The following is a 14,237-nucleotide window of genomic DNA, read 5'->3' on the forward strand; positions in this document are numbered from 1 at the left end:
AGCTTTGAAAAATAGGATCAAGGTGGATTGGATAGCTTTTATCTCTTAATAAATCAAATCATTATTTGAAAACTGCATTTTGATTTTAATCAGGATTTATTTGTCAGGTCTTGATCAATGTTACCTGATCTCAAACCTTTAGGCATGACAAACCGACAAAATACGCATCATCCACTGAAAGACAAGGGAAATTAGTCACCAAACATAAGTGGCAGGTTTCTGCAAGAAAAGCTAAATCCACAAGAAGTTAAAAATTGTTTTTATTAAGCATGAACACAACACAGTCAAAGCTAATATATACAAAAGCTTTAGAAGTTTCAACAAAGAATACTTAATAAGGTTGGTGAATAATGCGTCATGCTTGTTCTAAAAATGGTAAAATAATAATTAAAGAATAAAAAAGCTAAAATTACCTACAGGAAAAGTATCTCGTACCTAAGTTCTAATGTTATGTACAATATTTTTCATGTTGGTGAAATTCAGTGGAATGTAACAACAGTTAAAATAAAAATGACGAAAATTATTAGAACTTCAGTATGAGAAGAATCATCATAATGCTGCACATCCACAAAAAATCCAAACAAAAACCTAATTTAAACAACAAGTTTGACAAAAAAAAGTTAAAAAGCTGTTCGATGAGAACTGTTAAACAATAAAAGAATAAAACACAACAAATATCATCATATTGTGGCTTTTAGTGGGATGACTTTCTGAATGGAGATAATCTGTCCACTAACCTGAGCTTTTAATATAAGTTTTACAAAAAGTCGCTGCATTAAAAACAAGCCATCTCATCTAATCTGCTAATCCTTTCTACATGACCTTAAAACACATTAAAATACTTAAAAAATATAAAATTTCCCCTTCAGAACTCAAATGCAGACTTTTGTTGTTTGTTTGGCTCGATAATTTTTGCCTAAACAAAAAAAAAAAAAGGGACTAAAGAGTGACGGTGAACACTAGTGAGGTCGGGGTTCCTGGTGCTTCAATAGACCATGTGCTGTTTGTTGTCATACGTGGGGAGGGTGTTGGTAACGGGCATGGGCTGATGGTGAGAAGACTTCCTGTTCTTCATGAAGCAGTAGCCCAGGAGGCCGAGGAGGATGAGGATAGCCACGCCCAGGACAATAGCTATCCAAAAGATGCCTGTCCAATAAAAAAGTCATCCTTAAGATTCAGTAAAAAAAAGAACTAAAACTAATTATAGACTAAGCTGTGTCCTTCAAAATAAAATAACAAACCAGAGGCAGAAAAAAATGCTACTATCTGTGGATTTATTTCTAATTTGTCATAATTTTTACATCTGCTTACATTTGTGTTAAAATCTTAAATGATCACTTGCTCATTTGTTTAATCTTTATTTAAAATGTGCTTAATGTGTTTAAAAAAACTTTAGCATGAAATATAAAATTGCCATGATCTAGGTGTTGCAGTTTATTTCTATAAAACGAACTTTTTAAGAAATGCATTTTGCAAAATCTAACTTAAACCTTCACATTTTACCATTTTTTATTTATGTTGCATGTAGGTTCAGTTTGAGACTGCAAAGATTTATCAAGTGGAAGAAAATAATGGTTTTAATACCCGTTTGGCTCTCAGATTCCAGTCTTTCATTCTGCTCTTTCCTTTCAAAAACATCTTTTTCTGAAAAAGAAACAATGGAAAAACAAATAAGGACATTTGAATAATAAAGTGAAACATAACAAATAAATCACGTTTATATTATTATTGAAATGTTTTTTAAAACATAATTATTGCCCATAATAAGTAACATATGCAAAAAAAATTTAATTGATTGAAATTAATTTAGTTTATTTCTCTTAAAGGATTTAATAGGATAAAAAAATTGGTGGAAAATATAAGATTTCTGATTTTTAAAGCTGTGGTTCGTAGCATTTTGAAATATGAACAGCTATAGGAGCCCTAAGACCCTTCTGGTCAGTTCATGGGTCCCCTGAACGAAAATAAAAAAATGAATGTAAGTGAATGGTAGCCGGGCAAGCCATCCATACATGTAAATTTACAGTCTCTATAGTTCATAGTTCAGTCGTGGTGCGGAAACTCTGGTTGTCTTTCAAATTGTCTCTGCATGCTACTGAACATTGAACTACTCACTGCTGTGGATGTCAGACAACGGGGCAGTCCGCCATGCACTATTAAAGATGCAAATACATACTTTTTCTAAATAAAGGAATTAAGTACCTCTATCTGCTCAAAAAAAGCCCATGTCTAAATACCGTAAATCCTCTAATACAGGTCTGGGCCTGTATTTGACTCAAGCTCATCAAGCTCCAGGCCTTTATTGGAAGGAGGACCAGAATTAGAGGCAGGCCTCTATTTCTATTTGAGCAAAATGAACTAATGGTTCGCTGGAGTTTTTGACAATTAAAATTGCGCCCACATTTTCAAAGTTAAACACATTTCTTTTAACAACGGTAGTTTCTGCTTCAGCCCTCCCCCCTCCCCCTGCGCAGCAGCCGCAAACTCACTGATGCGCCTGCAGCCTCTCGGAGTTCCTGCTGCTCTAAACATTAAAATAATTATTTCATTTTCTCTTCCTCACTTCTGATTACCTTCAATGGTGTCTGTTTGTTGCAACCACCAGGTAAAAAAACTAACTTGTTTTTATTTGACTATTTTTCTGCCCTGCCTGTTTATTATCTTCCTGCATCTCCTCTCAATCCTAATGAAAAACTGCTACCTGGGTTTATATATATTCACCTTATGAGTTACCTTTGAACTGCAGTTCTAAAAGATCTACCGACCGCAAAAACAGTGGAGTGCTCGCTGGCCGCATCAGTGATCGGTGCGTCACCGGAGGACAAAACAGGTGATGCGCCCCGCTCCACAGCAGCGAAACGCATCAGGTGCAAATAAAAGACAGAAAACATAAAAGGAAATGAGCTGACATGAACGTGTTAAATTAGTTTTTGAGGTGGCAACACCTGATTTGATAATGTTACTGTGGCCGTGCTCGGGACGCAGATGTCTGGAGCGCGTCAACAATCAGAGCTTTGCATGCGCAAGCTGGTTAAGATTAGGATGGGGGTGAGGGAAAGGTTAAATTGCAAGAGGGAAAAGGTCACAATTTGGTTAAATGTCCGTTTTATGGCGGGCGTCAGTACCGACGCTCTGGTACAGCGCGTTGCCCCCCCCCCCCCCCCCCCCCCCGCCCCGAGCGCAGGAGCTTGTCACCTGCTGACAGCAGGCTGCTGTCTTTTCCGAGGACTGCATCTTGCCGGTCATTATCACGTGACAGTGGCTAGTCGATGACAGGCATAAAAAGTCACTATAGTGAAGTCGACTAGTTCATACAACCCCTATTGCTCCCCAGAGTGTTCTGCAGCATAATCAGCACGTTCTCTTTGAACTTGATATCAAATTTTCGCCGCCTCTTCGTCTCCGCACCTGCCAAATCGCGGTCTGTCACTGGCAAATCAAAAGTGAGACGGATGACACAACCGCCCCCCCTGTGGTACTTGCTTGTTACCACATTCCACCCGGCCACAATAAAATACCGGCCATTATTCACCTCCGCCGACTCCGACACCGGCCAAAATGTGATACCCGGCCGTTAATTGAATACAGGCCAATATTAGAGGATTTACGGTAGTCCAAAGTTGATGTCAAAGCCATTTCAAACGAGCAGTCATAATCTTTGTTGTTTTGCTCGGTTGCAGTTACACTCCACCCAGTAAACTGATAGATTTCTCCGATTGGCCCACCAAACCAACAGAACGCTGTGATTGGCTGGCACAAGCCTGTTTGGGCCTTCAGATGTTCCAATGAAGCATGGCGAGACTGACATGCAGTGCAAAATCATTTCTGCCCACAAATAAAAAGTTCACTGCGTATCTTTGATTTCCACGAGACGTTCTTTGATCTGCTCTGTGTCAGCCACTAGATTATCTTCCAGACTTTTTCACAGAGGAATGGTGGTGCTGTTAAAAATTTGGACGTCTCTGTTAACCTCTGTGGGTCTGCAGCAGAGCCCTCAACTTCAGGGTTCATTTCAAGATCCTGGTTCTGGTCTATAGGGCCTTACATGGACAAGCACCATCTTACATTGGTGATCTTCTTAGTCCCTACACCCCCAGCAGGTCCCTGAGGTCCAGTGATCAAAGCCTACTGGTTGTGCAGCACCAGGCTAAAGACCAAAGGTGACAGATCATTTGCTGCTGTGGCCCCCAGACTCTGGAACTCTCTCCCCCTGAGCCTGAGATCAGTGGACTCAGTGGTCTCCTTCAAAAAGCAGCTGAAGACTCACTTGTTCAAGCTGGCTTTTGGATGACCTTCTTCACCCCTCTCTCTTTATTCTGCTCTCCCCACCTATTCCACCTTCCTCAGGATCCACTGATTTCCCTCTTTCCTGTTCACTCTCTCTCTTTCTTAACATTTTTTCTTTTAAATCGCAATTGCTTATTCTTGCTCATTTAAAATATATTTTTAAACATTTTTGAAATGCTTTTTAAAATTTTTACAATTTTTATATTTTTTGTTTTTGTGAAGCGCCTCGTGATTTTTATCTTGAGAGGCGCTATATAAATGATATTTTCTTCTTCTTCTTCTTCTTCCCTAGCATCAATGCATAATGTTGTTGCATGTTTCAGTATTCATGAAGAGAAAGAAGTAAAAATTAGGCTTTAAATAATAATAATGTAGCTCAAGGCTGAATGCTACGCTAATCCCTTAGCTCCAATACACAAGATAAATCTCTTTTCTTTCCCCTCCCTCCTCTTCTACAGATAGCTTGAATTTTACAGACTGCAATGCAGGTCAAGTTAGCATTCAAGCTAGGTTGGTGTGGTAAACGACAGAGGTGCATCCACATCACTTCGTATAGGGAGCCTGAGTCACTTCCGCACCACGGGTCCCGGAAGAACGAAAAAATGAACGCAAGTCAACGGGGCTAAAAATGCTATTTTCTGATTCCGCTTGTTTTGTGCCATGGATTTCACTTATGATGTCCGTGAATTTTAAAGACGCATTTTGATACCAAGAACGCGCTTATTTTCGAACGGGGGTGAACGATATTTTAGGTTTCGTGTGAAAATACGTCCAAGACTACAAATGCGTTTCATGAAAGTGACGTCATCGAACCAGACACGGAGAAAACTGAGGGAAGATGGCTGTAAGTTCAGCAAACTTCCCACAGGAGGAACGAACCACCATAAATCTGGTCATCTGGTAAGTAGCAGCTACTTTGGAGAGAGGAGATTATATGTGGTGACGTCACATATGCAACGTGCCGATTTATAGTTGTAGTCATGCTAATTATGAACTTTTACATGCTGATAAATCTCAAAGTACGTGACTGGCGTGGTTGAAACACCAATCACTACTTTTCATTTAAATTCCTGTACAACATATGTGCGATCCAGGGCGTAAGGCAAAGCGGATTAGAAAATAGCTCTTTTAGCCACGTTGACTTGCATTTATTTTTTCGTTCTTTTGAGGACCCATGATGCGGACGTGACTTAGGCTCCCTGTAGCGCACGCTGGGGATTAGGTTGCATTCTCATTGACAGCTCCCCCTAGTGGGTATGCTACTCTACTGGTTAACGCTTTTGGATTGCATATACTGGATTTGCTGTAAAGACTCGGGAAAGGACTTGAAGGAAATATAAAAGATTACCTACTTTATTTCATAGAACAAGGTCAAATAGTTAAATTTATGAAATTTTAAGTTACTTTAGAATTTTTAAACTACACACCCCAGCTTTAATATCTGTAGGACATATGTGTGTAGATGTATTTAAATATAATTCTAAACAAAGGTCAAACTCACCTGTTACCCCACTGCAAACTTTTTGACAGCTCTCCTGATTGTCGAATTTGTTTTCGTTCCCTCCACAGCCACCGTAGTTGAACCGGTGACATTCCCTACTGACAGGGTCGTAGTACCATTTTGTCTGACTGTCCCGGCAGGCTCCTGTGTTGGGATTCTCCGTACAGTGCACTGTGACCAGTAATGAATACAAACTATTAACGTTTGATGATTTGAAGCAGGCAGAAATAATCTGTGCTCTTGAAACTAAATAGGAACGTGAGGGAATCAACAACTGGAAACAAGTTTAAAATCACCTTTACGTTCATCCACTGGAACCTCCATCAGCTTACGAAACTTATTTTCCACTGACAAATGCAACATAATTCACATTTACATGAAATTGACAAGCATTTTGTTAATAAAAACGCAAATATCCAATCAGTCAAAATTAAAATGAGGCCTAGTTTGCATAGTCTGCGCTTACAGAACTCGCACTTGCTCTCGTCTGACCCGTCACTGCATTGCGGAGTATGGTCGCACTCCAGTCCTGGAGCCAAACAGCAACCATTATCGCAGGCGAACTCGAAGGTGCTGCAAGGGGCGCCACATTTCTCTTCTGAAGAACACAGAGATCATAATCAGTTAGGGAGATCTTATAATTGAACATTGATGCAATCTTTTACAAACTCAAATCAATGGGGTTGTCTTAATCTTCTGCCTCACACCGATAAACATACAGAGAACCACCACTGAAATCTGCAACTACTTGCAGAAATTAAAGCCAACTTTTTCTTTTACTTTTAAAGATTATAAAAACATCTTTCTTTGCAATTTCTTATGTTTGTTGTACTTAAAAAATAGACATGCAAACACCAGTATAATAAAGTTAAAGCTAACATAAACCGGTATGATTTAGTAGGAACATTTGTTTTGCTTTCTCACTAAAACAAGTTTACCTGAAAACACCCACCAACCACCATAAGATCCCAAACATCTCAAATGAGTTTTAAAAGTTACCTGAATGTTTAAACAAGCATTTATTTTTGCCAACAAAACTAAATTAGGATTGAGGCAAAAATAATAATAATAATAATAAAATAAAAAGATGCATGTATTGTGGTGTAAAAATCATAGAAGATGGTGTTACCAGTTGACTGAATTTACTCACCCTGAGAAACATGCAGTATTCTTCCAGAATGACTACCTGTTTATGAAATAAAAGCAATAAAATATCATTTAAAAAAATTCAACTTTTCAATGAACATATTTACAAAATAAGGATATACTTAAACGCTAAGGCGGCATCTTTTCAAGTTTTCGTTGAATAAAAGAGGCAATGGATGTCGTTTACAATATTTGTGACAAGCTAAATTTGCAATGGATCAAAAGTAAAAGGAATCTAAATCTACATGAAGCAGCTTTAAATGCAACATTAAATGCACGATGGGAAACTGTTTTATATAACTATTACTCCTATAATTTAATTGTGATTTATACTTTTCATTCAAATATTATGAGATAGATATGAGACTTATAAAATCTGTCTGTGGAAGCTGTGTGCTTTTATTTTGATTTTCATCAGTGTCTTGCAATCAGTGTGTGATAATAAGTGTGGGTGCCTATGAGGGAAACATAAAAACTACAGAACATGAGCACAGCGGACAAATACCTGCGCCAGAGCAAGCTTTAGAGCACTCATCTTCACTAAGGTAGTTGTTGAGATTCTCCTTGCAGCCACCAAAGTTGAAACTTTCGCACTTCCCCGAAGCAGCGTTGTAATGCCAGCGAGGGAAAGAACCACGACATGGTCCAACTTTCTTCGGAGCCATACAGTGGTCTGGTGAGAGAGGAACGTTAAAGATAAAACCTTCATGTTTCTCTTTATGGTGTGCAGCTACAGTAAAAAAATATTGTGGGTAAATTTGACAAAAATGCAGTTTAGTAAAGAAAATACTAAAATGCATCTGATTATGTCTTGCTTTGAAGTTTGAACAAACTTCCTTTTTTAGGACTGTCGTGTGAGCAGGCACTTGTGAAACTGCACAGAACAGAGAAATTTAACCACTAAATTTTAAAAAAATGACACGCTTGGTCAAAACCAACAATATTAGAGAAGTAGGCCACCTCGCTGTGGTTGATGATTGACCCTTTTCTGCAAGAGCTCATTTATAGAGGTAGGTTTTTTTAAACCACTTTTCAGAACAGTGCTTTAGCAACAACTTGTTAAGAGGAAGTCTGGGTTCTTGAACTTACGTCATTCACCAGTGACTTGACCAAACTTTGACCCAACATGAAATTTTAATTATAAAACACTTTAAAAAGAACCATGTGTGCTTTGTAGAACGTATAAATGTTTAAAACAAGAGACAAAAAAAGGGCTACATCAATAAAAAACATACACAGTTGGTTATAAGAGCAGGAGTACAAGAATCTGTCAAAATCTGAAATGGTGTAAAAAAACCAAATAAACATGTTTTTTTAAATTATATTTAAATAAAAATATTTAATCACTTCAACAAGACTATTGAGTTTAAAATTAGGATCAAGTTTTTACACCTAAATTTGAGATGATGGATTTTTCATTAGCAATCAATACAGGGTCTGTTGCTGTAGCTATAGTATAACATGACAAGTTCATAATGTCAATAAGGCAATCCATCAATGAGAGGGTGGATAGAACACCCATCAATGTACTTTGAGTAATAAAACTATACAAATGAAGTAGAATGTTGTGTTTTAAGAATATGTCAATAAAAGGAAATAGATACAGGAAAAGATAAGTCTAAGTACAGAGCCTTGTGGGACACCCTAGGGGTAATCAGCATGCAAGGAAACAAAATCATTGAAGGTGACACAAAAACTTCTACTTGAATGATATGATTTGGAACCAATGGAGAGCTGACCCCCACTCACCACTTCACCAGTATTAAAGGTAGCTACAATCAGTGGCGCAAAAAGTGGGTATGCAGTGTATGCGACGTATAGGGGCGCCGCGCTGGAGGGGGCGCCTAAGCAATGATGGGGGGAAAAGGGCATTTTTGTGTTTCATAGCTATTTGTGCATGTGTAAATTAAATAATTATTAATACCAAGTGATCAATTTTTAAATATTATTTCTAATGATCAAGTGCATTTTCAAGAGTAGTAATTTATAGCTGTTAAATAATGCTTGAGACCAGTGATGACAGATAGGAATAAATATACTAGAATGGCCATTAAAAACCTGGAATTCTAGTATGATTAGAATTTTACTGACCATCTTTTTGTCCTTTAAGAAAAATAAGTGCAGGCAGACAAGGCAAGTCAGTGACTACAGAGGATAATGTGGAGCTGAGAGGTCAACATGATGAAGAAGAGGGACAGAAACAGAGAGATCCACATGATGAAGGAGAGAGAACAGAGAGGTCTACACAAAGAGGAGGGAGAAGAACAGAGAGATTCACATGATGAAGAAGGCGGACAGAAAGAGAGAAGTCCGAATAATGAAGAAGAGGGAGAACAGAGCAACACATTCTCACACCCAAGGCGTCAAAATATGACGCGTGTGATCAAGCCTCAATATATGACGATTCGGGACGCCCCAGCACGTCAGGAGACGACGATCAGGGACAAACTGCTGACGCAGCGTCCCAGAGCATCAGTATCCGACGATGGAGCTGAGACGGACATTAGAACTACTTAACCTTCCCCTCACCCCAATCCTAACCTTAAGGTCACAGTTTATGGACCTTAAGGTTAGGATTGGGGTGAGGGGAAGGTTAAATAGTCGAATAATGTCCGTGTGACCGCACGCGTCAAACAGTGGCGCCAGCGGAGCCACGTGTCTCAGCTGGGGCGTCCCGAATCGTCATATATTGAGGCTTGGTCACGCGCGTCATATTTTGACGCCTTGAGCGTGAGAATGTGTTCAACAGAGAGGTCAACATGATAAAGAGGAAGAGGAACAGAGAAGTGCAGAGGAGAGGGCTGGTGAAAGACCTGATGGGCAGTGGGATGGTGTCATGTGTGTGTGTGTTGGGGGGGCTCAATTATGTGGTCGCATACCCCTCATAAAGTAGGCAGCTGCGCCCACGTATATAATTGTAGGAGAAGTACTGAGTCACCGAGGATGAATGCTAAGAGTGTCATTAAAACTCTCAGCAGAGCTGACTCAGTGCTGTTGGCGAGCTTCAATCTGAGATTGAAACACTTCCCTAACTTAATGTTTACCTAGCAAGAAACTGGATTGGGAATAACTATGTCGCCTTGTAACTCATTCAAGAAAGATAGCCTAGATATTAGCCTAAAGTTGGGTTGTCTGAAGGCGTACGTGTTTTGGCACGTCTCCAGAAGTTAGACAACAGATATTATAGAGTATCGAACGGAGCATGGTGGTTTCATACATGACAGCCAAAAACATATTTGTAATTAAATAAAAACCCCTTTTCAGTCATTTTGGCCTTTGACATAAGTCTTGTTTTGCATTAGTCATCCTGAAACCAGATAGACTGGTTTTGTGGAGTTGGGGGAGGAGAGACGGTATCACAGAAGCAGTAAAACCACAAAGACTTCTACTTCCTTCTGTTTTCTCCACAGATATCCGAGTAGAAACAACGTGGGTCCTTCACGCGTATTCCAAACTAACAATATTAACAATCACTGATCCATGCCAAAGCCTGAGCCTGTTCCTTTTTTCACCCACATTCCTGTGTAAAATACAAGTTTATCTAAACAGTTATCTCCGTTTCCTTGTGTGTCACAGGCTAAGCATGTCCCGACTGGTTTGATTACCATTTAACACGAAGTTTTTCCATCTTCATTCAAAAAAACACAAGAAAAAAATGACTAAATCCAGCTGCTGGGACATTTAATACTTCATCTACATGCAAATGCTAATTTTCCAAAAACTGGTACCTCCAAAAAAAGGAAAATTTTAAGAATTTGAGCAATAAGCCTCTAGGAAATTACTCCACAATACCCTCAGGAATTTCCATCTGGAGTGTCAACACAAAACACAAAGTCAAAAGATAAATCAGCCAAGTGTAATGAATGGGGGGAAATACATCTTACTTCTAAATATGCCCCCTGGGGTTAACTCACTTAACGGTGTTGCATCTTGAGAAACTCTGGGATGTAATTTACACCACCTGACTGACTAGAAGCATCAGAGGAAGACACTCACGCTCAGACAGCTCTGGAGTGAGGACCAGGACTGTGATCGTGGTGACATCTGACTGACCGCTGGCGTCCGTCACGGTCAGCTGGAACTTGTACTTCCCAGACGTCAGATTGGAAACCCTAATCTCATCTTTAAAGTTGCTTTTCTAGAAGCAGAAACAGAGGAAAGAACACGAGTGACACAAGAGAATGAAGGTCGAATATTAAAACATGGACTCAGACAGAATCTGGTCCATTTTTGGAGTCAGTTTCTTCACCTCAATGACAGCTGAAGGATATTCTGTGATCATTAACCAGTTATAGGACACGATTTCTTTATCATCTTTGCTCCTGAAGCCGTTCAGTGTCACGATCTCCTTCGGCTGAACCACCAGATCCGGGCCTGCATCGGCCACCGGTGGACTGTCGGGCGAATCTGTTGGGACGCAAGATGATGCATTTTAAAATGAATAATAAACACACATTAGATTCTAAAGAGGAAACAGAAACCATTGCTGCCATCAGCAACTTTGCTCCATGACTTGTGTAGACATGCTAAACTGGTTTCTGTTCTCATATCCTCATGTTGGTTTTAAAAGTGTACATATATGTACACACACACACACACACACACACACACACACACACACACACACACACACACACTTACCTATAATAACATGGATTGAGGAGTGATCACATTATAGCAAGATCTAAACTACATATTGAAATATGTTAAGAATTTGAGACGTTCTCATTTTAATATTCCTAAAAACATAAATAAGAACCTTGAGTCTTACTTTTGGAGGAGGACTCCTGCGTGAAGTAGGTGTCATAAACTGTATTCAGGACGTAACTGCTGTATCCCAGCGTTTTCACAAAGCGACACACGTAGTTCTTCTTCACCACGCAGTTGAACAAAAAGCAGGATTTGATCTGGCCCTCCTGGTCTCCTTTCTCCATGAAGGCGACGTTGCACATCGGGTCTTTGCAGCAAGACGTCACGCAGTCCCGGTAGCGCTCCAGTTTCGGCACAGAAAGGATCACGGCTCCGTCTTTCACGGACTCTTCCAAATCCAAAATAAAGTCGTCCTTACCTTTTTTAAATTTGTCTAAACATTGCTCAAGATCCTGGCCGGTGCTGGACTCCACAAGGACCACCAGGAGCAGGAGCGCAGGTGGACTCCTAATAAATAAATTCATAATAATAGTCCAGTGAAGGCCTCCACTCTCACAGAATTAAATGTGGATCTAAAACCCCAGCTTCCTCCCTCTGTCGCCCAGCTCTGAGCAAAGCTTGGAGAATCTGAAGAATCACTTCCTGATCATCAGGTAGACCCAACAGCGTTTCCGCAGAAGTGCGACAAAACTGGAATTGACAGCTTTGAAACTACGATCGCGTCCAAAGCAACCTAAGAGGTCGACGACATTTCACGTTTCTCAGGTGAGTCACCTGAGAAATGCAGGAAGTGAAATTCTACTCCGGATGTCACTCCCTGCTTGGCCGTTGAGCCTCAGCAGCTCCTAACAAAACACTCTGGTGAATGAACAATGTGAGTGTTTTCTCATATTCAAGGTGGAGTTTTTATAGTTTTAAAAATCAACACCAACAATTAAGAATTTGTGTTCAACACTACTAAAATAAAAATAGGTGAAAAATAACCACAAGTAAAATTCTAATAAATTACATAATAAAGTAGGGATGTTAGAAATATGGGAATATATCGCAAAATATTTTCTTGCGATATTACAGTATATCGATATTCAAATCCGTGGATAGAATTTTTGAAAGAATTTACAAACATTTGCGTATTTTCTTTTCTTTTGGTGAAGTTCAAACGCCAACCGCTAGCTGACAGCAGTGTAATGGGTTTTGTTTCCACCACTGAAATGTAAATCCCTCTAATATGGTTCAGATACCTCATGTTAAACAGTTTTCCTACAATAATTAAAAGAAAAATCACTAATATTGTCTAATTAAATGTATCACAATATATTGTGATTTATCGTATCGTCTCTCCGTATCGTGATACGTATCGCCATAATTTCATCAATTCATATCCCTTCAATGAAGATACAAAATGGGAGACATATAGCCCATGTGTATAATACCCAGAAGATGCAAAAACTGCCTTTTTGTAAATTCCTGGTTTGTAAACAAAGCACAATGAGATAATTGATCATTTACATAAAAAGTACAAAAGGATAAGATAAATATTACAATTTGACAATCAAAGGCCATGGTTGATTTAATAACTGGTGACTGTGATTTCAATAAAAATAATAAATTAATCATTGAGTCAATCAATCAAATTTGATCTAAAGCACTTTTATTTTTCAGATCAGCACTGGTGCTTTACATACTAACACCCAATGTAAAACAAAAACAAACTTTCAAAGTCAGTCATGCACTAACAATGCTCACACTTTGATTATCACACTCGAAGCACACTCACACAGAGCGTACATTGCCCTGCCCACAGAGACCAGAGAGATCCCCATGGCAACAAAGAATAAATAAAAATAAGATAAAAGTCTACGTAAAATAGTTCAATTGCATGCTTGAGTAAAATATAGGACTAAAATATGAACAAAGACAGTAAACAGTAACACTGATTGGAAATAAAATGGTGGGATTTTGTTTGAATTATTTTTACCATCAGAATAAAAAGTTTACTGAATAAAATTAATTCATTTGTATTTTCTAATTCTAATAAAGACAGAAAGAGCTTGTTACTTCTAAGTAAATAGTGAGAGTACTTATTAAAAAATGAATTCAGCTTATCTAATTGTCCTTTATTATGAGTATTGTTGGTTAAAGGGGACATAATATCCAAAACTCACCCCCTTGTGTGCTTCTATGCAGGTCTGTTCCACCTCTTTTAACACATCAACGTGAAAAACCTTTTCCATTCGTCTTCTGTAAGTGTTTGGTTTAACCCTCTGGAGGCAGGCGTTGCAGATTTGCAACGTTAAAACCTACCTACCTGGTCACTCCACATACGTATTTCATGAGCATTTTTTAACTCAGAAGTATTCTGAAGGACTTAGTTGTTCGTCCTTCTATCAAAACTTATTTTGAGCCTGAGAGGGTTAACGATTATGAGCCTAAAACAAGCAGTTTAAAACAATCCATGTTTGTGACATCACCAATGGGGAAGTTAGCATAAGACCACCTGTCACTTCACAGAGCTGCTGCTGGAGGAACAGTGGCTCTACTCCAAGCCCCTCCCAGATATCAGAGCTTCTCAGCTTATAGCAGCCAATCAGGGAATGGGTGAGCGTAGCTAACTCATCCTATTTTCTGAAAGTGACAGAGCCTTGAAATGACT

General features: G+C 39.1%; 1 protein-coding gene across 1 annotated transcript; it reads right to left on the minus strand.

Moving 5' to 3' along the window:
* Window positions 1–242: 242 nt before the first annotated feature.
* On the minus strand, window positions 243–12,408 carry spint1a (serine peptidase inhibitor, Kunitz type 1 a). Its single transcript, XM_015970307.3, has 10 exons — window positions 11,706–12,408; window positions 11,184–11,341; window positions 10,931–11,072; window positions 7,440–7,607; window positions 6,939–6,974; window positions 6,255–6,386; window positions 6,085–6,135; window positions 5,789–5,959; window positions 1,585–1,644; window positions 243–1,146 (listed from the first exon to the last, which is right to left on the minus strand). The coding sequence occupies exons 1-10, from the start codon at window positions 12,106–12,108 to the stop codon at window positions 986–988; spliced, it is 1,482 nt and encodes a 493-aa protein (XP_015825793.1). The 5' UTR covers window positions 12,109–12,408; the 3' UTR covers window positions 243–985.
* Between the last annotated feature and the right edge of the window lie 1,829 nt (window positions 12,409–14,237).

This window comes from Nothobranchius furzeri, chromosome 18 (assembly GCF_043380555.1).
Source record: "Nothobranchius furzeri strain GRZ-AD chromosome 18, NfurGRZ-RIMD1, whole genome shotgun sequence".
In the NCBI taxonomy this organism is placed as follows: Eukaryota; Metazoa; Chordata; class Actinopteri; order Cyprinodontiformes; family Nothobranchiidae; genus Nothobranchius; species Nothobranchius furzeri.

Bases quoted from the DNA above. Each gene is read 5' to 3' on its own strand.
- spint1a (XM_015970307.3), bottom strand. From the start codon at position 12,108: ATGAATTTATTTATTAGGAGTCCACCTGCGCTCCTGCTCCTGGTGGTC. The intron at 6,387-6,938 runs GTGAGTAAATTC...TGTGTTCTTCAG, and splicing joins AATACTGCATGTTTCTCAGG to AAGAGAAATGTGGCGCCCCT. The intron at 6,136-6,254 runs GTAAGCGCAGAC...TGCATTTGTCAG, and splicing joins CGAGAGCAAGTGCGAGTTCT to TGGAAAATAAGTTTCGTAAG.